The sequence below is a fragment of the Scardinius erythrophthalmus genome (assembly GCF_964197995.2).
Source record: "Scardinius erythrophthalmus genome assembly, chromosome: 11".
In the NCBI taxonomy this organism is placed as follows: domain Eukaryota; kingdom Metazoa; phylum Chordata; class Actinopteri; order Cypriniformes; family Leuciscidae; genus Scardinius; species Scardinius erythrophthalmus.
In genome coordinates, this window is record NC_138231.1 from 10823527 (window position 1) to 10846737 (window position 23211).

Genomic DNA, 23211 nt, shown 5'->3' on the forward strand with positions numbered 1-23211 from the left:
GTCTAGATTCCCCCAGAGACAGAGGAGGCACAATCCAATACAAACCTGAGAGGGATGAAAAAAAGCTACACAGTAACTTGCTGTATATTATTATTATTTGGGCAGCAAGCCTGGCCGTATATCTGAATATGTGTGCTGTGAATGGTTTACAAAGTATAGTATTACACATATTGGGCTTGTCATGAAATGCTAGCATCTCAATAGTGACAGTATGAAGCAAACAGGAGTGATATATTATCTAACTGTCAGTATTTTGCGAAATACTGTTAAACCGTATTGCTTCTAATTGACGTGTAATATACTATATCATCAGATGTTTCCAATTTTGTTTCCTTATAGTGATTACATTTTGAATATTTATTAAGGGCAATAGTGGTTTGTGGGCACTTTAGGTTTGACATTAAACATTAGTTTTTCTTGGGTAAAGATCACTCTGTCATCCAAGGTTCAGAGTTTTAATATTATGTCTAGCTTTCTGTAAATTAAATTGTGGATGTTTGTTAATGAATAATATGAATAATAAAAAATGTCTGTGTATGCACAGAACTAGGACAAGCAGTTCACATTTATCAGTGGATATACAGTAGTTTGATTTTTCAGACAGTTGAAACTTGCAATCAATTTGTAATCTAATGAATGAGCTGAATATTTATTGTAATGTGAAAAGGCAAATAATAAAAAGCTAAAACCCAGTCATTGGTGAAATGCACATAGACCATCTCTCTTGATGGAATATGGCTGCGGTACCAAATTTTGATTTTTTTTTTCACTTGCAATGACATGAAAATTGCTTATAAACGTACAATGAAAGTGAGGTTAAGTGCACAGAAAAAGTGGATGACAGTTACAGTCAAGCAGAAAATAACTTCAGAAAGGTATACTGTAGTGTGAGAGAAACTGATAAAACTGTCACCGTGCCTGGAGATCAAACGGGGAGACGGTAATGGCAAAGCTAAATGTTTCCACAGTGCTAGAGGCTAGCAATTTTCTGAATAACTGCACTCGCTCTTTCTTTTCCTGTTGTTGTTTTCCATGAAGTGGTGTACAGCCTTTCTGGTGTAAACCAATATTGTTAGTTGCTTTGGTCGCTGAGTGATCACATATTGAGGGATTTACCATGTAAGTTAAGGTGAATAGCATAGTAGTGCCTGAATCTTTAAATAAGGCTGGCTACTTATCTCCATTCATTTTTGGCATCATCAGGAATGCTGGTTTACCTCACAGGAAGGCTTTCACAAGAAACTTCTGGAAGGAATTTGTGGTGCTCTCATTTACTACCGGGACAAAGGAACAAACACTCTCTATTCCTGTCCCCCTGTTACAGTCAGACGGATTGAGCCAGCCACTAACCACCCTGTTAGGTTCTGGGAAACACCCTGACAAAACCCAACAAATGATTAAAAGTGAGCTAAAAACAGATGATTAAGATTATCAAGATATGATGGTATCACATAGGCCTAAACGTCTCGATTCATCATGATCTTTAATTAGGCAACCTCTTTCATATTGATTAGTTGGGAATTTAAATGTAATGTGAACGTTTAATATCAAACAAACCGTATATGAAGAGTTCAGATGCAAAAGCCTCTAAGTGCCATCTGAAATTTTCTTCTAGTATGATCATTTTTATAAAGCTTGTATATAAGTAATTTCACTTAAATGACAATTAATAGGTAATTTGCATCGCCATTTAAGTGAAATGACTGAACTTAAAATTAAAATTTCAGATGGCACTTAGAGGCTTTTGCATCTGAACTCTTCATATAGTTTTACATAACTCTTGCTCTACACAGTTTATCCATATTATTTACTGTGCTACATCCCAGCTCACAAAATTATGTTCTAAGAAGGTTTTTGTCCCCATTAAGTTATGTAAACTGTATTTCTGTTTTCTGTTAGCAAAAACATTAAAGGAATGTTCCATTTGAAAGTACTCTGAACATTTTGAACAACATTTCAGGGAAAAAAACATTCTATGAACAATGTATATATATATATATATATATATAAATTGTTGCGTTTTGAGAATGGTATTAAAACTATGCACAAACGTTCTATGACAGTTACTTTTCACCATAAGCAGAAAATTATGTTACTGTTCAAGCAAATAAGACAGACAAGATCTGGTTTAAGTGCATTTAATATGCAAGATGTCACATTTTCATAAAGCATCCATAGCCACTATACTAATGATGATCTACACTGATGACCAGAGCAAACTGAACAAAATGTTTTCTGCTGCTGACATTTTCTTCTCCGAAGCATAGAAATCTCTTAAAAGCGTTTATAATAAATACCAAGTCGAAACAACAATGTCATTAAACTACAGCAATAGGAAGATCTGAACATGTTAGATTTGGTGTATAGCTGTTGTTTTCCATTCCGTTGTCAAATAGCAGAAGCCTGATCTTGGTGTTTTGCCCTTTCTGTTAGAGTAGTTTTATGTAACCGTATGCACTGAAACTATTGAACAATGTTCACACTGTAAAAAAAACAACATTTTCTATAACATGTTAATCAGTAGTAGATCATGTAAAGACAGAGATCATTTAAATAATGACAAAATAAAGGTATTAAAGGTTCACTAATTTACAGCGAAAATGTACTTTATCTTCTTAAACCAAGGCAAAATTCACAAGCATTAAAATTCAAGCTCCAACCATTCGTGTTCTTTCAGTCCCGAACAGAGGAACTAGCTACTCCTCATGTTTTTAAGTCTTTGGTCGTGAAATGGTCCCATTTTTATGCCGCAGCAAGCATTTATAGATTTATATATACAAAATACTTGAACAAAAAAAAAAGTAATGTGCAAAAAAAAAAAAAAAAAAAGTATGCAAAACAGAAATTAGAAAAAGCACAAACAGTACAATATATTATGATTATTTACAGATCACATAGTCAGTATAAGCTGAATATCACAGTATATAAAATCCACACTTTCATAGCTTGCCCTCTCTACAGGGTTATGTGTTTCTCTACTCCAGTCAGGGAGGGTTAACTCAATATGCACTGTAGCGTATAAACATGATCCTGCCTGGGACACAGGAGGGCTCCATCTCAGCCTCCTCTCCCTAGAATTTAGTGCTATTGCTAAAGCTGTCTGACATGATAATGTTTTTGTAGAAGTTGTCCGAGCGTACGGAGCAGTAGCCCTTTACCTTGTCCAAGACCTGGTGCACGGGGAGGATGGACGAGGAAGCCTCTCCGTCGGAAGGGCTGCATTTGGGACTGCTCTGATTGGAGAAACCTTTACCTGCAAATATGCCACAATGGTTGACTGAAGGACTGTGTGAATATACTTCTAAAAGTAGTGAGCAATCCAGTATTGATGCCAAAGTATCTATACACTCGCATACAATATGAAGATGACAACTGGCACCCAATGCAAACTATTTTCGTACATGTTGGCTGCTTCAAAAGAAAGCAGAACTGAGTGTTGTCAATACTTTGACAGCTGGATCATATTAGTTTTCCAATTCATTCAACTAATGGTGAGTTATTAATTGTCCATGCCATTCTGTTGATGTTCCATGCCTTTGTGCATTCTTGGGCAAAAACATTCCAATGCACACATGCACCTTCAGTCCCCTTCTATAACGCTTCTGCCAGAACTATATTGCTTAAGCTTTTCTTTGCAATGATTCCTTAGCCTCTGTCCTATTACGACAGCAATTGGAGCTACAGAAAGGTATTGATCTACACAACTAAATACAGAATAACAAAAATTGGAGCACAGTTTTGGCATTTCAACCAGAACACATTATGCTTATGTACTATGCTAGACAAGTCATTATCTGATGATGATGAGGTCATTTAGATAGCTAATTCTACTATACAATATAATAGCAAAGATTATTTCACAATTCACATATTGTGTCATACTAGCGAAATTGAACAAATGAACAAAACAACAGCAACAACAAAAAAATCAGTCAAATAAATCTGTCTTCACATTAAGTCACAATTTGTGTTGTAATTGGTCTTTGAACTAGAACTTGTCCTTCCTCCGCCTGATGAGATTTTTACTTCGCTATAAGGTGCAAAAATAAAACAGCAAAAAGAGAAAAGGGAAAATGAGAAATTCTAAAGGTACACTATGTAACTTTTTTGTTCAAAATTAATACAATTTAAATAATACATCATCTATCCTTCTAAAACGTCTTTTTGTCTTACCCTGATATGGTAAGCCTATTATATGTGTTTATATTTTAGACCATTTGGGATGGTTTTCACGGGAAACTCCATATATGTGTCACTTGCCCGTGCTTGTCTTGTCATATCCGTAATTAGAGAAAAGTTACTCTGTCTACTTTGGAAATGGCATAGGTTAGTTGTCACAACGAGCAAGAAAGGTTGACATGCAGAAGCAAAATCTCCAACCTCCGGAAAATCACCCGTTTTCAATAAAGTCTGAACAGAGGAGAGTCAAAAAGAGAACGTGACAGAGCTTGTAATAAAACAAGAATCAACATTGGCTTGGCCTTTCAGAGAACTGAGGGATTTGAAATATTGTAAAAGCGACAGGAAGATGGCGTTTTTATTACTCAACAGGTGAGTACGGTATTTTAATAAACAGATAAATTGCCATATGTAGCTCTCTCACAGAGTTTATTGTATTACGTTATCTATTGTGAAGGGTCATTTCATTATGGTTGTTGTAGCGCTGTGCTGGAATTTATTTTCAAGTTTGTTCTGTGTTTATTAATGGGAATAGCTACAGTAACGTCTTCAGCTAATCAGCTGTCACCTTGCCATCTAAACTGGTTGGATCTCTTAAGCCTAGTACTGAATGTTTTATGAGCAGTAGGATAACCATATTCATCCGCACAGTCACGCAGAGCCGAAGCACAACCAAAACAGTTTTGTTTTTAACCGCTAGATGGCCAAAAGTTACATAGTGTACCTTTAAATAAATAGGAAGAAAGAATGGTCAGTTATAAATATTGTCAAGGAAAAATCTATACAGTGTACATTACAATAACTTAAAATACATAATTACACAGAGTGAGCTTGTGAAGAATGTATTCTTAGATAAATAATGCAATTTCAGTGTTATAACGGAATTCTTTTCATCTTAGCATGTATGCAAATATAGCAAGCCTATACCTCCTAAATCCTAAATGTCTCAATATTTTACAATGACATAAACTCTACTGTGCATAACAGTACAATTACTTGTGCCAAAGTAATGAGCAGTACTAAGTACACAAAGTATAAATCGTATCTATAGTGTTTAAATTTCTGATGTTAAGTGCATTATTAGTGCTATACAGCAAGTGCATATTATCTATTAGTGCAGCAGATTAATGGCATATTTCAAGAGAATCGTTCAAATTGGTATAAAAGCATGAAATTTGGCACAGATACTCTCTAAGGGTCACTCTTTGGGAAAAAGGCGTTGGCCATCCAAAAATTCAACATGGTGGCCATTTTTTCAAGATGGCCGCTATTTCTGTCAAATGCTCATTATGTCAATCGTTCAAACAGTGATGTAGGCATAACATTTTGTGAAAATACTCTCTTCAGAATGTTTTTTTTGGAAAACGGTGCTTGTCCCTCAAAAATTCAAGATGGCAACCATTTTTCAAGATGGCCGCCATTTTTCAAGATGGCCGCCATTTTTCTTGAATCCTAAATTTTTTTTTTCAAATGGTGATGCTATCATGAAATTTGGTACAAATATTCTTAAAGGAACATTATCATGGAAAAAGATGTGTGCCACTCAAAAATTCAAGATGGCGACCATTTTCAAGATGGCCACCATTTCTGTCAGAGCTCAATTTAATGTGTTAAGGAAGGGTTTGTTTAATAGAGTGAACGTCATCACACAACCAGGGCACACTGGTGACTTCACTGCTGTGGAACTCAGCATGGGGTTCAGTGTCAGCTGATCTAGTTTTACTTACACTGTAGTTCTTGACTAGTTGTAATAGTATAGCTAAGTTTAGTGTCCCAAATGCTGTCTAACAGCCCCTCATCAATTAGCTAGTAATAGATGTAGTTAGATAGCCGCACCTGAATTGACAGGTTGTGCCAGCGCGGGAGAGCCGAGTCAAGGGTAAGCGGGGCAATACATGACTTGTTCATGTATGCTTACCTGGAAGGTGTACAGATCACACAGGACTTAAATGGCACTGGATGAATGATTGGGCTAGGTGTAGGTGACCCGTACCTAGTTGTATCCCATAATTGAATGTGTACTATGTCTATGATTGAGGTGGTAAAAGGATAACCCCTCGGCATTAATCAGACAACAAACCTCCAAAATGGCAAATAAAAAAAATCCCATGTCAGCCAAGAGGCCAACTGATTGGATGAAATGTTGTCTTTGTCAGACAGACACAAAGGAACCCCTCCAATCACCACCAACCCATCATGTTTCTCAACATGATGGCTATAAAATGATTGCCACCAACATTCCACTCTTTCACAAGATGAACAAAATGCCAATGACCCTGGACCTGGAACGATTGGATGAAGGTGGTGGTATAGAAGCTACTTTGAGAAGGAACCAAGCAAAGTATCACTAGAATTGTCGACTTCGGTTTAACAACACAAAGTTACTTCGTGCCCAGAAGCAACAATCCGATGCTCAATGTAGTGAGACAGATGAAGGCCAAACAAAGCATCGCAGAACCATGATGCAGAAAAGTCTAGATGATCAGGTTTGCTTTCTTTGTGATAACATATCTCCTGAATCTGACCTACGTCAGGTAATGACACTGCAACTGAATGACAGACTACATGAATGTGCACAAACACTGAATGATGCTAAATTATTGTCTCAACTAAGTGGTGCTGATGCCATTGCACAGGAGCTGAAATACCATCATTTGTGTCTCATTCATCTTTACAACAGAGAGAAACTCCACCTCAGAAGGCTTGAGAAAGAGTCACAGAGTGAAACGATTCAACCAGCCATCTTTCTTATGGCTCTTTCTGAACTGGTCACCTATATTGTTGAAACCAGTCTCAATTCTGATGGTCCTTCCACCTTCCGTTTCGCAGATACAGTGGGGAGAACAAGTATTTGATTCACTGCTGATTTTGCAGGTTTTCCCACTTACAAAGCATGTAGAAGTCTGTAATTTTTATCATAGGTACTCTTTAACTGTGAGTGACGGAATCTAAAACAAAAATCCAGAAAATCACACTGTATGATTTTTAAGTAATTAATTTGCATTTTATTGCAAGACATAAGTATTTGATACATCAGAAAAGCAGAACTTAATATTTGGTACAGAAACCTTTGTTTGCAATTACAGAGATAATACATTTCCTGTAGTTCTTGACCAGGTTTGCACACACTGCAGAAGGGATTTTGGCTCACTCCTCCATCCCTCAGGTTTCGGGGCTGTCGCTGGGCAATACGGACTTTTAGCTCCCTCCAAAAATTTTCTATTGGGTTCAGGTCTGGAGACTGGCTAGGCCACTCCAGGAACTTGAGATGCTTTTTACGGAGCCACTCCTTAGTTGCCCTGGCTGTGTGTTTCGGGTCGTTGTCATGCTGGAAGACCCAGCCACGACCCATCTTCAATGCTCTTACTGAGGGAAGGAGGTTGTTGGCCAAGATCTCGCAATACATGGCCCCATCCATCCTCCCCTCAATACGGTGCAGTCGTCCTGTCCCCTTTGCAGAAAAGCATCCCCAAAGAATGATGTTTCCACCTCCATGCTTCACGGTTGGGATGGTGTTCTTGGGGTTGTACTCATCCTTCTTCTTCCTCCAAACACGGCGAGTGGAGTTTAGACCAAAAAGCTCTATTTTTGTCTCATCAGACCACATGACCTTCTCCCATTCCTCCTCTGGATCATCCAGATGGTCATTGGCAAACTTCAGACGGGCCTGGACATGCACTGGCTTGAGCAGGGGGACCTTGTGTGCACTGCAGGATTTTAATCCATGACGGCGTAGTGTGTTACTAATGGTTTTCTTTGAGACTGTCGTCCCAGCTCTCTTCAGGTCATTGACCAGGTCCTGCCGTGTAGTTCTAGGCTGATCCCTCACCTTCCTCATGATCATTGATGCCCCACGAGGTGAGAGCTTGCATGGTGCCCCAGAGCAAGGGAGATTGACCGTCATCTTGAACTTCTTCCATTTTCTAATAATTGCGCCAACAGTTGTTGCCTTCTCACCAAGCTGCTTGCCTATTGTCCTGTAGCCCATCCCAGCCTTGTGCAGGTCTACAATTTTTTTACAGCTCAGCTCAGCCCTTACACTCTCTGGTCTTGGCCATTGTGGAGAGGTTGGAGTCTGTTTGATTGAGTGTGTGGACAGGTATACAGGTAACGAGTTCAAACAGGTGGCGTTAAAACAGGTAATGAGTGGAGAACAGGAGGGCTTCTTAAAGAAAAACTAACAGGTCTGTGAGAGTCGGAATTCTTACTGGTTGGTAGGTGATCAAATACTTATGTCATGCAATAAAATGCAAATTAATTATTTAAAAATCATACGATGTGATTTTCTGGATTTTTGTTTTAGATTCCGTCTCTCACAGTTGAAGTGTACCTATGATAAAAATTACAGACCTCTACATGCTTTGTAAGTAGGAAAAACTTCAAAATCAGCAGTGTATCAAATACTTGTTCTCCCCACTGTATGTGCAACCTGTACCAGCAGCGTATCCTTTTTTCTAACAGTGGCCCTACCTCTCTGTGGACTACACCTTGCCGTGGCGGAGAGGCTTGTGTATGAACTCCAATGAACCTGAGAGCTATGCCGGCGGGGATTTTATATCCCTGGCAAGTTTAACTAAGCTGGACAGGTCAAAGAAGAGGAGGCAGAGAAAGCAGACATTATGACTATTTGACAGAAATGGTGGCCATCTTGAAAATGGTGGCCATCCTGAATTTTTGAGTGGCACATACCTTTTCCCAAAAGAGTGTTCCTTGAAGAGTATTTCTGCCTAATTTTATGCTTGCATCACCATTTGAACAATTTAAATAATTAAGGCGAGACACTACAGGTGAATAGGGTAAAAATTATAACTAGCAGATATCACCATGAAACTTTCCCAGTTGAATACCTACATTAAGACGAGAAAAAAATGTAATTACAAGTTTTCTGTAATTTAATGTTTAAATATGCAAATTAGGCAATATCTAATTAAATATGGGCTAATTTGTATATATTTTAAAAAACGAAATCTGAGTATTGGATAAAGCCAGATTAAAAATTATTTTTTCATTGTGTTCACATAATAGATGGGGAAAAAATTACAGAGGGATTATGGATATCTACTTTTGTTATCCTGTAAAACATAATATACTGTCAATAGCCTTAAAAAAAAGATTTTCGCCATGTTTTTTGGAATAAAATGTTATATAAATCAGGCTAGGAATAATATATTTACAAATCCCTCGGTAAATGTCTTCATAATATAACTAGGTACAAGACTGGAAAGATTGGTGTATATAGGTGCTACTGAAGTGGAGATTTCTGACTTGGAGTATATGAGAGAAAGGTCATTTTGAGGCTTCAAAGATTTATCATCAGCCAATGAGATTGCGCATTCAGCCCTTTTACTTTCGCGATTGGTTGCTGATAAAAAGGAAATGACCATATTTGGATCCGACAGCATTGTACAGTGAAGAGAGAGCTTTCCAGCGGTGCCTGTGATGACAGAGAGCAGACAGAGATCGCGGATCGGCGGGAGGATTTACAACGACAACTTTTGTTGAATTTACGCAAAATCTACAGACGCAAACAGACAAAGTGTAGTAAAATAAAGACCTAAATGTGTATTTTGGACTTTTTTTCACCACAGTCTGAAATAAGACATGTTATTGAAGACAAATATCCAAAAATCTCAAAATTGACCAGTAAAAAAAAAAAAAAATGTTTTTGCCTGCCGTGTCTCGCCTTAATATTCGACAGGAGCGGTGGCCATCTTTAAAAATGGCGGCCATCTTGAATTTTTGAGGGACAAGCATCTTTTTCTATTAACATGTCCTTTAGAGAGTATATTTGTATCAAATTTTATGCTTGGATCACTGTTTGAATAATTGATATAATAAGAATTAAATAGCAATGGCGGCCATTTTGAAAAATGGCCACCATATTGAATTTTTGAGTGGCCAACACCTTTTTCCAAAATAGTGGCCCTTAGAGAGTATCTGTGCCAAATTTCATGCTTCTATACCAAAGTGAACGATTTTTTTACTAATCTGCTGCACTATATCCCAGGGCTCGTCATTAACGCTTGTCCGCTTGTCCAGGACAAGTGTATTTTTTTAAACCTCTGCATGACCAGCGTGTAGAGTGATCCTGCTGTGGGCATGACGTTTTACTGTGTATAGTTTTATATATTTTAGTTTCAGCAGTGCAAGCTGGGTATTTTCTCCTGTGGGGACATTAACACTGCCAAACGAAAAGAAAAAGAACAAAACAAAACAATGGAGATAAATCAAACAGGCAACCGTGAGAAAAATTAGTGTCAAACAGAGTGCAAATGACATTCAGAAGTCCCAAAAGACACTAAAGCTTGTCAATGTCTACTGAAAGGTTGGGTGGGAGTCAAATCTATAACTGCTTTATAATAATTTTTTCCGCATTGAGGTGTTTCCTTGTATTGCACCACTGTGCTAGTAACTTTATAAGCTATACTAATGACAATGACAACCAGCAGCAGTGTGCTTTCAAGTTCTTGAATGTCACTCCACAACTTGGATTCAATCCAACAGGCAACTATTCCATCATAAAACATCACAGCAGATGCCTAACATTTTTAAAAAATGTAATGTCATATGAAGGGCTGTTTTAGAGGGCAAAAAATAAGCATTTATGTGTTAGGAGTGAGTTAGGCTAGGAATTATGTCTAGGGCCGCTGGATTGAATTCAGTCTATCCCAACAGGGGAAGCTGATCACATGAATAGAGAAAAGCAGTGTGAACTCAAACTGGCTTGTGTGGTTTTACCTCAGGAAGTCTCTCCATGGCATTATTGCAGGGTACTATCTATACCACAAACATAAATACAGACACACACACACCACTGAGTCACACAGTACACAGTACAGTCACACAAAAAGCAACACAGTAGAGCAAAGCACAAAATAACACAAGGCATGAAGGGCAAATAGTCAACCATTACACATCTTGGCAACATATTACTGAGAGCATGCCAACAAAACATGTTTAAGCCCTTTGAAATGAAATACCAGTTTTATTCCATCTTACTGCAACACCAACTGTGGTCTAAGCAATCCACATCATGATTTTTATGCTCACCTGCATTACTGTGCCTGGCAAAGGGGTTTAGTGTAGCTTTGGCTTTAGACGTCCAGTTGGCTGTAGTGGAGCCAAAGGAACTGGAGGAGAGGGACTTTCCCAGGTTATCAGAACTCACTTTCTTGGTATTATTAGTGGCAGTCTTGCTCCAGTCTGCAAAATATGGTTTAATGTTATCTATAACTACCAGTTAACTTTCGTCACACAGGTGCATCCCATGCATAAAGACACAACATAAGAAAACACTCAAGTTAAATCTGCCAAATCTATCATTGTCAAAACAGGACTGGTGTGGGACTGGCATTCGAAAAACAGCACTGTTTAACTTCACATCTTATTTGATCAGATTTAACTGGAAGTAAAGTCCAGCTAAGTTTTCTCTGGTCCTAAATTTTATTAATAATAGTTCTGCGAAAGAAAGTCCCAAAAGCTGGGCTTTAGAGAAACACACATTCTAAGTGCAACAAAAGTCTCAGGATTCAGCACCTAAAGATGTAGTCACAAAACAGGCAATATCCAAAACGCCTAGGGAAAAAAGTATAAGAATCACTAGGCAATAATGCATGTGTTTAAAAAGAAAAAAGTCTTAGCACAATTGCAATGTACCAAGAATGCAACAGGAGAGGTAACGTTACACAACTTCCAGCATTCAAACAGATAATTTTAACTAATCAATAGGCCTAGCTATATTATTTTTTTCCACGTATTTGTATTAAATATATGAATATCCCTTGGTATAGGATTATGACATATAGTAGCTAACAAAACAACAAAAATATCATAGTACTAAATTTACCTGAATTATCTGCCAAGCGGAACTTTCCACAGCACAAATATCTCCTCCATTGTTTCTGTACATTTTCTTTCAGGGCACAGTGGAACACAAATATGAATAATCCTGTTGAAAATAAATAAATAAATGAAATAAATAATGCTTCGTAAGTTCGTAATCTTTATAAACCATAAGCTATTTTCAATCCACACTTACAGTTTTTCTCAATTGCTTTGGCTCAGTTCTCAAATGATTTTTTTTATTTCCCAAAACATTAAGTTCAGATCTCTGAACAATTCGCTTCTTTTTCACATCAGATTGGAATTTCTTATTGATTTGAGCAAATTGCAAATGCTTTGGCACATGTGTGCAAAGAGTATATACAACTGTCTGCAGTTTGGACAACAAATAATTGCATATGGCTTGTTGATCAAAACTGATGACTCGATTCTCAATTACACTGTCAAACACTTCAGAACTTCTCAGACATTTTTTATTGTGTAAGCCATCACATTCAAAACGATCTATTCAATTATCATAATTAGTATACATGAATGTATATTCTAAAATATATCTGACATTGACATTGTTTGTAATGTCTGCTAAATTGGCACATGACCTCTAATTGCATTCGCAATCTAATTGCAAATTACCTCTAATATGAATCAACCATTTAACCATTTAACCAATCAACTTTGGGAATATATATATATGTATATATATATATATATATATATATATATATATATATATGTAGATTGCCCACAGCACAATCACTGCTGTAGAAGTTTTTGAGAATGGAGGACGTTCACAACCCTGAACTGCAGCAACATGCTCGTGGAAGAGCAATTGGAAGGCGTGTAAGAATACGTGGTGGAGGTAGAGGAAGAAATAATCGAGGAAGAGGTGGAAATAGAAGAGTCAGAGTCTCTGATGAAATCAGAGCCACACTTGTGGATCATGTCATAAATCATGGTTTTACAATGGAAGAGGCTGGTCGAAGAGTACAGCCTAATGTAAACAGGTCCACAGTGTCATCAATTGTGCAAACCTTCCGTAGGGAAAACAGGTAAATATGTTTTTTTTTTTTTTTTTTTTTTTTACAGTATGTAAAGTATTTTTACAGTATAAACAACAATATTGTAAAGGTAAATGCAAGTCTATTTGTTTATTCTATAGAACTGCACGACAACCTCACGCTGGTGGCAGAGCAGCAGTATTTAACCAACTGCAAGAACAAGAAATTTGCAACATGGTCATAGCCAACAATTCCATCAGGCTAAGAGAGATCCAAAGTGCAATCATAAATGACAATAATGTCTTTGCAAATATAAATTCTGTCAGCATTTCCACCATAGACAGAGTTTTAAAAAGACATCAGATGACTATGAAACAGCTCTATAAGGTGCCATTTGAGAGGAACAGTGAAAGAGTCAAGGCGTTGCGGTACCAGTATGTCCAGGTAAACCATTGGTGTGCACTTAGTGAGTTTTCCTGTTTTTCTAAGATGCCTGTATTACTTTACTGTAAGTTTCAGAAACCCATAAGAAAATACATTTACTGTTACATTTCTTTCTGTGTTTCTTCATAGAGAATCATGGAGTTAGAAGTACATGAAATGACCCACATTCTTGTTTTTGTGGACGAGGCTGGGTTTAATCTGTCCAAAGGCCGGAGACGTGGTCGCAATCTCATTGGACACCGAGCCACAATTGACACACCAGGCCAACGTGGGGCCAATATTACAATGTGTGCTGCCATTTCAGAGAACGGTGCGAGCACACATATTCCACACATTGGGCCCTATAATACCCAACTTCTCCGGGCCTTCCTAAATGCACTTTACAGAGACCTGATTCCAGAACAAGGAAGAGGTTTAGTTAGACCACATTTGCCTAATTATGTTGTTGTCTGGGATAATGTCAGCTTCCACTGAACCAACAGTGTTAGGGTCTGGTTTGCTGCACATGAAAGGATAACAGTGGAATTCCTTCCACCATACTCTCCATTCCTAAATGGAGCAGCATGGAGGTGGAAAGTGTATGATCATAGACCACAAAATCAGATGTCTTTGTTGGATGCCATGAATGCTGCATGTGAGGACATCACAGCTGACCATTGCAGGGGATGGGTGCGGCATTCAAGGAGATTTTTTCCCCGGTGTGTGGCAATGGAAAACATCAGATGTGATGTTGATGAAAATCTTTGGCCTGACCAACGTGAGCGACAAGATGTCCACCAAGAATATATTATTATAATTTTTTTTTTCATGAATGTTATTTGTTGTTTGTGTATTTGTGGTAATACACAAATATGAAATGTAAAGTGAAATCTTGTTACTCTTGTCAGTTACTTTACATGTACAGTAAATACACTTGTATTGTGTATATACACATGAAGTACAACAATAAACACTGTAAAAATACAAATGTTCATAGACTTTTTTTTTTTTTTCTCTACATGCTATTGACTTTTCTCAACAAATATGAGATTTTTGTTTAAACCCTTAATTTTCATGGTTGACTGTTGTGGTGAAAAAACAACTAAACAGTTTAGAGAATGTTAAGACTGTTTCGAAAAATGTGCCAAAGCAATTGAGAAAAACTGTAATACCAAAGCGACCCCTAGCGGACCACATAAAGAACTACAGATTTCTACACTGATTCTCTCATAAGCCGAAATAGCTCAGTTGGGAGAGCGTTAGACTGAAGATCTAAAGGTCCCTGGTTCGATCCCGGGTTTCGGCAGTCTTTATTATTCGGTTAGAATAGTTTTTTTACTGTCAATAAGAGCTAAATTTGGGGTAATTGTAAATATTTGAGTTTTCATTTTAATATAAAAAGTAATATCTAGACAGGATATTTTAAAGGTGTCTATATACTACAACAACAATTTTAAAAGTACAGTATAGAAATGTCAAATAAACAAAAATATGTTTATTTGATACATAAACTAGCCCATTAAAATCAAAAAGAGTTTTGGAGTTCTAAATGTTTTAAGAGGTTATAAAATAGGGGTGTAAATTGGACAGCTCATCACGATACGATACGATGATCACATCATGAGATGTGTCTTGTGTGACACCTTGGCAATGAGACCTTTTTGTAGGCCATCATTTGGGACTGAACCAGCTGTTATTAATTTCCACTGACAGGGGGCTGGATTGCTTTTTAATTACTGTAAGTTTTCAGTTGTCTTGCGCCTCCCTTTCTTCATGTGTTCAATACTTTTTCTCTGTGTCATTTCACATTATTACACATAACTTAATTTCTGAACTTATTTTTGTCTGTTTCTTTGTATGTATGGCTTACTTGGGTTGTTACCAACATCTGGTGAAAATTTCATGTCAATAGCACCTTTGGAAATATATTTACTGAGAAAAATGATGACGTGTTCAATACTTATTTCCCCCACTGTATATTAAAGGTGCTGTAAGTGATGCGACGCGTTTTTTAGGCCAAAACATTTTTTGTCACATACAGCAAACATCTCCTCACTATCCGCTAGCTGCCTGTCCCCTGAACACACTGTAAAAAAAACGCGGTCTCTCTAGACACCACAGGCTCCACAAACGGAAACAAAAACAAACTGGGCTCACCCGCACCATGAAACACAACAAACAGTGCTCCAGCCAATCACCGACAAGAAGTATTGGAGGGTGGGGTTTGGGGGGTTAGTGCGCGTGCACGTGAAGGGGGTGTGGAGGAGAGAGAACAGAGAAGCATGAAGAGGGAAGTTTGAATTATGGCCGACACACGACCAAAGAGACGACGTTCCGATGAACAAATTGCAAAGAAGAGGGACAAGGATAAGGAACGCACGAAGTCCCGAATTTACATCGGAAAAACCTTTAAAGGGTGGCGAGAACTCCGCCGGCAGAAGGGCTTCCAGTCCGACATAGTTGCTCTGTTTTTGCAAAACAGGTAAATCCATTTTTCTTTCTAAACTGACGTTCATGTTCGCCAAACCAACACAAGGATGTAATTAGCTAGATCTATGCAGTCAGCGTTAACTTTGGTGAATACAACATGTATGTTTCTAGCAGCGATCAATCTCTATTGTAAATGATCAAGCAAATTCACAGTAGGGCGACAATTTGTGTGAATGATTGTTTTCATCCACTGTTTGTTATGAATTTGAATGTTCATTTATAGGCTATTGACAACTTTGCCTAATTTGTTTACGCCGCCGCCGTTGTTTATGCTCACTGGGAAACGCGAACGTTATCATGCTATTATTGCGTCCTTGTATGGGAGCTATTTATAACCTCAGGTGGCGAGACGATTTTAAGATAATGTTTCTCTTTTTCTGCATTCTGTTCTGCACTATATAAAAGCATTTATCTAACTCATTGAATGAAGTATCAGTAAAACTTAACTTTGTTTGTGGTGACTATTTGGACTTTCCTTTATGTCGGAAGGGATGAGGAGGAAGGAGGGTCTAGCTAGCCTCCGTTTTGTTTGACAACAATTCGAATGTCAACAAGAAGTAACGTCTCCCGGGATCGCTTACAGCACCTTTAAAAGTTTGTTTTTTAGCAAAAGCAGAAAACTCCAAAAACCTTTTTTTTTTCTTGGCAAAAGCAGATAACTTCACATTTCATGTTTCAGAGTTAAACAAAACCCAAGTTATTGCTATGATACATAGAGTCCTCTCAGCTAGTGCGTCTAACAGCCTTGTCACCTGACCTGAATACTGCGTGCTGATTTGATAAAACAGACTTATCGGCTTGTGTTCACAAACGACAAGGGTGCTTGTCGGTTTCTGCTGTAAAACATGAACTCGCGATGCCTTGACAGTGGGCAATACCGGCTTTTGTATTAAAAATTTGTATGTATAAATAGGAAATATGTCAACACATGAAAGATATCATGCCCAGCATCAAATGATTCCATGGGGTCTTTAAATGTACAGGATAATGAAAATGGTGTAAGTATAAACCAACCTTGTAAGGAGTTGAAAATGGAGAAGAGGTACATAAAGGCCAGGCTGACCGGACCCCAGGCGAAGAAAGCAAAGCCCCAGGTCATGCCCAGCAAGAACGTCAGGCTGACCACACTTCGCATGTTACGTAAGATCTCCTCTCGGAGTGTTCGGTTGCTGCGCTTGCCATTACGCCCGCAGATCTGGATCATGACCACGATGAACATGGCAACATTCATCAGGAAGATCATGGAAAAGTAGCCCACGCACGTCACGTAGAATACCACTGGATTACGAATCCAACAGCTACAGAAAGAAAGACCGGGAAAACCAACAGAATAAGAAAGTAAAAGACCATTTCAACAGAAATTCATTCTTTATCAAGAATGTAAACTACACAAATCTGTTGCATTCAACTTTCACATTTGACATTAAAAAATGGCCAGTTTGAATTTGCCAAACTTACAATTCTGTGCCCTGTCCATTCCCTCCTTTTCCATAATAGTTTTTTCCATAAAAATTTTTGTCCACAGCCAACACAATTCCAACAATTACTGCAGGGACACCTGAAAACACAGTCAGATCTTCTCACTGCTTAATATGTTCAACGCTCCTTCACAGTGATCTCATGTTATATTGAACATTGGCAAACAGAAAGAAATCTTGGTGTAAAACTTACCCCATCCCACAATGCAAAACTTGAGGATGTATCGCCGTATGTAGGTGTTGAAGACCTTGACCAGGGCAATGTACATGTGGATGGACTCTAAGCCCATCCAGGTGAAGGAAGTGAGAAGAAAAAAGTGCAGGAAAACAGCCACTGCCACACACAATCCCTCAATGTCGTATGAAGCCAACCAGCCATCCAGAAGAAACACCATGTTGAGGAAGAGCAGTGACGTGCTGAGATTCATCAGGATCTTGGAAGGATAGTCTCGCCGCAGCTTCCTACAGATTTAATTCAAAGAAAACAATGAGTCTTTGCAATTCCGTTGCACCTTTCGCCATTTGCACTACCGTTTCAAAGTTTGGGGTCTAGAAGATTTGTTAAAGTCTCTTATGCACACCAAGGCTATGCATTTAATTGATCAAAAACACAGTAAAAGGAACAATATTCTGAAATATTATTGCGATTTAAAATAAGTAATCTTTTTAAAAATATATTAAAATGTTATTTATTCCTGTGATGAATTTTCAGCATTATTACTCTATTCTTTAGAAATCATCCTAATATGCTGATTTGGTGCTTAAGAAACACTTCTTATTATCTATAATGTTAAAAACAGTTGAATTGAGACATTTTTATTAATTTTTTTTGGAAAGAGTGATATTTGATAGCATTTATTTGAGATTATTTGTAACAATGTAAAAGTCTTTACTGTCACTTTTGACCAATTTTGATCTTCCTAACTGAATAAAATTATTATTATTTACTATAGCATAATTACTGTAAATACTAGCAACAAGCAGTCTAATTTTATGCTACATTATTAGGGCTTGAAGAGGAGAGTGTAGCCTAAACTGGGTAAAACATAATCCTGGATATTGTGCAGAGCTGATGAAGACATTCTTGAAGAAAACATTAGAATTTTAATAGCCGTTAATGGAAAGCCAAATGTAAGACTTCACAATGTGTTCACATAGATGAGTCGTTAAAAACACGCTGTTTAAAAGTCAAACGCTGCTCACTCGAAAGCGATGTATGTGAGCACTGTTGCTGCTGAAAAAATGGATGAGATGCCACAGCCGATGTAGGTAATAAAGGTAAGAACCCTGTTGTTCTTCTCATCTATCTGCGCAGAAGCTCCAGAGATGTCCTAAAAGACAAAAGCGAGGCAAAGTTAATCAATAATGACATTCACCAGAGATGTATGCGTCTCATTCGTGTTTAATTATGCTGAAATATGAAAAACACATCCATTGGTATAAGGGATGTAAGTTTTACATAAGGAAATTAAAGGAATAGTTCCCGACGTATGACGTAGGCATAGCGTAAGCTTAGGTGAGAATTAACGAACGTGGAAGCACAGAGGATAGAGCAAAACAAAACGCTGGTCATGAATTAGAAGTCTAAAATGTGTAGTTTTAAAGAAAACCGTTGGATGATGATTTCGATATAAAAGAAGAGGAACTCGACTCTCTCGTGAACCCTCGTATGGGCGTTGCCGGAAGCCAGTGATTATAGTTTTCATATAAAAACTCATCGCTTCGCTTTAGAAGACATTTAATAACCCATTGGTTAATATGACGCTTTTTGGAGCTTTAAAAACTCTGACAATTTTCAATGCCATTACAAAGCTGGGAAGAGCCATGATATGATTTAATATAACTTTGTGTTCGGCTGAAAGAAGAAAGTCGTAAACACCTAGGATGGCTTGAGGGTGAGTAAACTATGGGACAATTTACATTTTTGGGTTTAATAGTACAAAAAAAGCTTAACTTTGGATCATGAAATGCATAAATCATGACTAGCTGTGAATAAAGAATTTCTACAACGTCACTGATAATGTTTGCATAATGCTTCATTCACACAACTGCCAAATATGGTATACCAGCATAATATAAAGCGCACCTTTAATATTACATGCATATAGAGCCAAACTACAGTGAAGATCCCTGATTAGCTATTTGCCAAGTATTTGGCCCTGTCTGTTTCAGCTGTGATTAGCCACTCTAGATGACACATAAGACACATCAACGTTGTTTCAGTCTGTCAAATTGGCTTAATACAAGAAACCACTCTGTTGGGTCATTTTGCTGCCAATCCCACAAATCTCACCATTAGAATGCCAAAGTGTGTGAGGTGATTACACAAGCAGACGGTCCTGTTGCTGTTGGACTCCGGACTGACCTCACAGCCTTCACTATTCCAGCCCCCTGTATGATCTGATGGAGACAAATGGATATTATACATTTACTGTAAGTCTATATGTACAGCTTCCTATGGGACTGTTTATAAATTATTTTACCCTCGCTTTGAAGGCTGAAATCCCAAAACACACAAAGAGGCTTTGGTTCTTTCTGGAGGACAGACAGACACATTAAGAGTGTTAGACACAATACATTTTTTTGGAAGAAAATGACTGCTTTGAAATTTAATTGATGGGAAGGTTAAACTAATAAAACTAATAGTTACTGTAATTACTCATAGAAAAATCTACAGAGTCCAAGTTTCTGCAAAAACGCCAATAAACAATACAATAAACTTTGGGTTTAGCCACCCCTACTGACAAAAAAAAGAAGAAAAAAAAAGAAAAGCTGAGTACCTGGTACTTCATATGTGCAATCTCGATCTTGACGGGATCCTGCAGGTTTTTGATTGTGAAGTTGCCAACACTGCTAGCCACCACATAGCTGTTCAATGACTTGTCATTACTTTGCTGATCCTGAAAAGAAATGAAACAGAATGTCAGGACAAATCTGCTCAGATACAAAAAATTACACCTCAATTTTAGTCAATATAAATATATTAGTTTTGTAAGTATGAACAGAGTATATCACTTTTTTTTAGCTATTAGTAAGAGATAAATGATGCATTCAGATAAGGAACATATCATTAGATATACAGTGTATGTTAATCAAATTAATGACATACCATTTAAAAGGTTTGGGATGGTACAATTTTTAATTGTTTTTGAAATAGGATTCTTATGCTCACCAAGGCTGCATTTATTTGATCACAAATACAGTGAAACAGTAATATTATTGCAAAACAAAATAACTGTTTTTTAATTTTAATGTATTTTAAAATGTAATTTATTCCTGTGATGGCAAAGCTGAATTTTCAGGAGCTATTACTCCATTCTTCAGTGCTCATTTTTTCAGGATGCTTTGATGAACAGAAAGTTCAAAAGAACAGCATTTATCTAAAATAGACATTACTGTCACTTTTGATCAATTTAATGCGTCCTTGCTGAATAAACCCCTAACTAGTTTTAAAAGGTAGTGTATGTTACGCAATTTAATGCAGATTTTATTCTGAGGAGTTAGTTTACTCTGTACTGAGAGAAAATGTCCAGATATTCATTACCGTACCATTAATGATCCAAAGTGCTATTGACAGAAATATCAATAAGAATTGTCAATATTACATTGTTCTTTAGCCCTTTAAATAAAGCCTTACTTAAATATGTGAATGGGCTATAGAATACCACAAACACTTTTTCACAGAAAAATGTACAGTACAACGATAGGAAAAAAAAAAGAAGCTAATTTGGTTCATGCTCACCTGAAAGAGCCCTGTCCTGGTGAAGAACATAAAGTTTATTCTGGACACTCTCTCCATTTGTGAATTACTCAGGTTGTGCAGCAGTGTTGCAGGTAGAGTGACCACAGCCAAAGCGTTCTGGGCCTCTGATTCAAAATCGATCTGTGGAGAAAAACGTACTCATCGCATGTCTGCATAATAATATTAGTCAAAATGTTCAATAAACGGACATGCAAACAACGGGGGATCTGCTCATGAGTAACATTAACACCCAGATGTCCTGTGTTACTGAACCAAAGGTGAACTCTCCAGGTTGTGTTATCCCAAAATAGTATTCTTAGGAGCTACAATGTACGTAATTGCATTTGAAGACGTTACTGCACCATCTGCCAGAATAAAAAAGTAATTAATTCATTACAGGATCTCAAGTAAAAAATAGACTGAACAGGCATCTGGTTGTGTAACCTAATATGTAGTATAAATGGGGCCTTCCGGCGATAATATAAACATTCGTTTGGCTAATTTGTAGTTTTAATTCTTTAAAGTCCAGTTTCAGTGAACCTCAACTATATACAGTACATACTGTACAAAAGGGCACAAAAAAGCAACGATTTAAAGCTGCGAGCATGCTATAAATAAACAAAATTCACTTAAATACTTGCAAAAATATACATTCTGACACTCATGCACTGAAATGTGTCATTTTCTGAGTCACTCTCAGACTCTACAATGTTGCTTTTACCTCCCACAACTTTCCAGGAATCGTTGGCTCTTAATCAATGGGTGCAACCTCTGGGCATGGTCCATAAATGTCACCTCTCATTACACTGCTTTAACTGCTAAAGATTACTTTAAAACTTTACTGCTAAAATATTTGGGCAGAAAAAAGTACAGCTCAAATGTTTGGGCAGCCCATTGTAGGAAGTCTTAAGCAGATTTTATGTGCAGTACATATTTCAAATATACACGTACTACCAGATATAGACCCCCATCAAGCAGAAACACACTCACATACTTACATACAGTAAAAACTTGTCAAATGCCACATCTAATGACATGTAAAGCAGAGAAGTGCAATAACATTTACCTGAGGGTCCGTCGTGTTTGTCGCCATAAACGCACTGAACTTGGTCCCGTTAAAATTGCTGGTGTTGAGGGCAGAAACTCCTACTGCCAGATATTTGGATGTGATGGTCAGTGACTGTCCATCAAACTCAATCTTCTGCACCATTTCATCCACTGCTTTGAGAGCTCTAAGCCAAGACACATGACGATATAATAAGAAGAGGAACAGATGATAAGATTAAAAACTTCTGGACTGACTGAAGATACACTATTTTATCTGAGAGAAAATACTGTGTAACAAATATATTCTTAGGTCAAGTAAATAATGCTGAGAAATAACCAAAGAAGCCCTAACTAGAGATGCACCGATTACAATTTTCTGGGCCGATTCCGATTTCCGATTTTTCATTAAGTGTGACCTGCCGATACCGATTTTAGCCGATTCCAATTAGATTTTTTCTAACCACTTTACAGCACACACAAATATTTATTTTATATCTTTTCTGTAATAGAACATTTTACAATTTGCATAGTACATTTTTTTTTTTGAACAGATAAACGCTATAAAATATAACTATATAAATTACTCCAGGTGTGGGTAATTCACACACATCTAAAGTGCAGTGTTATGGAAGAACCATTTCCTTTTCACATTCAATATTCAATAATTTTTTTAGATATGTATTTAGCAAACTAAACATCTGTATGAAAACAGGGAATGGCAATAAAATAATATATAAATAAAAAATAAAATAAATATAGTCTTGCAGTATAAAGATATTTCTCAAAGCACACACACACGGGCCCAGGGTTCTCAAGTCTCACGCATTGGCCGTGAGACACACGCAATTCAACCAGTTCACACGCTCACACGCCACACCGTGTATTTCTCACGCTGAAAAGGCAATGCCAACCAAGTTGTCCTACAAGTTTTATATATAACGTTGTATACGAGGCGCGGGCACACACAGTGAAGTTTCCTGCCGCCAGCACGTATCTCGGCCAGATTGCGTTC

General features: G+C 37.5%; 1 protein-coding gene across 18 annotated transcripts in view; it reads right to left on the reverse strand.

Annotated features, from left to right (window-relative positions):
* Nucleotides 1-2121: 2121 nt before the first annotated feature.
* adgrg6 (adhesion G protein-coupled receptor G6) overlaps nt 2122-23211 on the reverse strand; it is a 54338-nt gene continuing 33248 nt past the window's right edge. For 5 of the 18 annotated variants that reach the window (XM_081377815.1, XM_081377827.1, XM_081377822.1 and 2 more), the window contains 13 exons: nt 22219-22384; nt 21153-21293; nt 20960-20977; nt 20191-20310; nt 19894-19945; nt 19704-19810; nt 18614-18741; nt 17604-17872; nt 17391-17490; nt 16947-17230; nt 12026-12127; nt 11230-11382; nt 2124-3253 (listed from right to left, as the gene is read on the reverse strand). In XM_081377815.1, coding sequence (XP_081233941.1) covers nt 3072-3253; nt 11230-11382; nt 12026-12127; nt 16947-17230; nt 17391-17490; nt 17604-17872; nt 18614-18741; nt 19704-19810; nt 19894-19945; nt 20191-20310; nt 20960-20977; nt 21153-21293; nt 22219-22384 — 1822 coding nt within the window. In that variant the 3' untranslated portion in view covers nt 2124-3071. Of the gene's footprint in view, nt 3254-10917; nt 10957-11229; nt 11383-12025; nt 12128-16946; nt 17231-17390; nt 17491-17603; nt 17873-18613; nt 18742-19703; nt 19811-19893; nt 19946-20190; nt 20311-20959; nt 20978-21152; nt 21294-22218; nt 22385-23211 lie in introns of all 18 variants that reach the window. The other 13 variants (XM_081377820.1, XM_081377814.1, XM_081377813.1 and 10 more) reach the window with 4 other exon arrangements.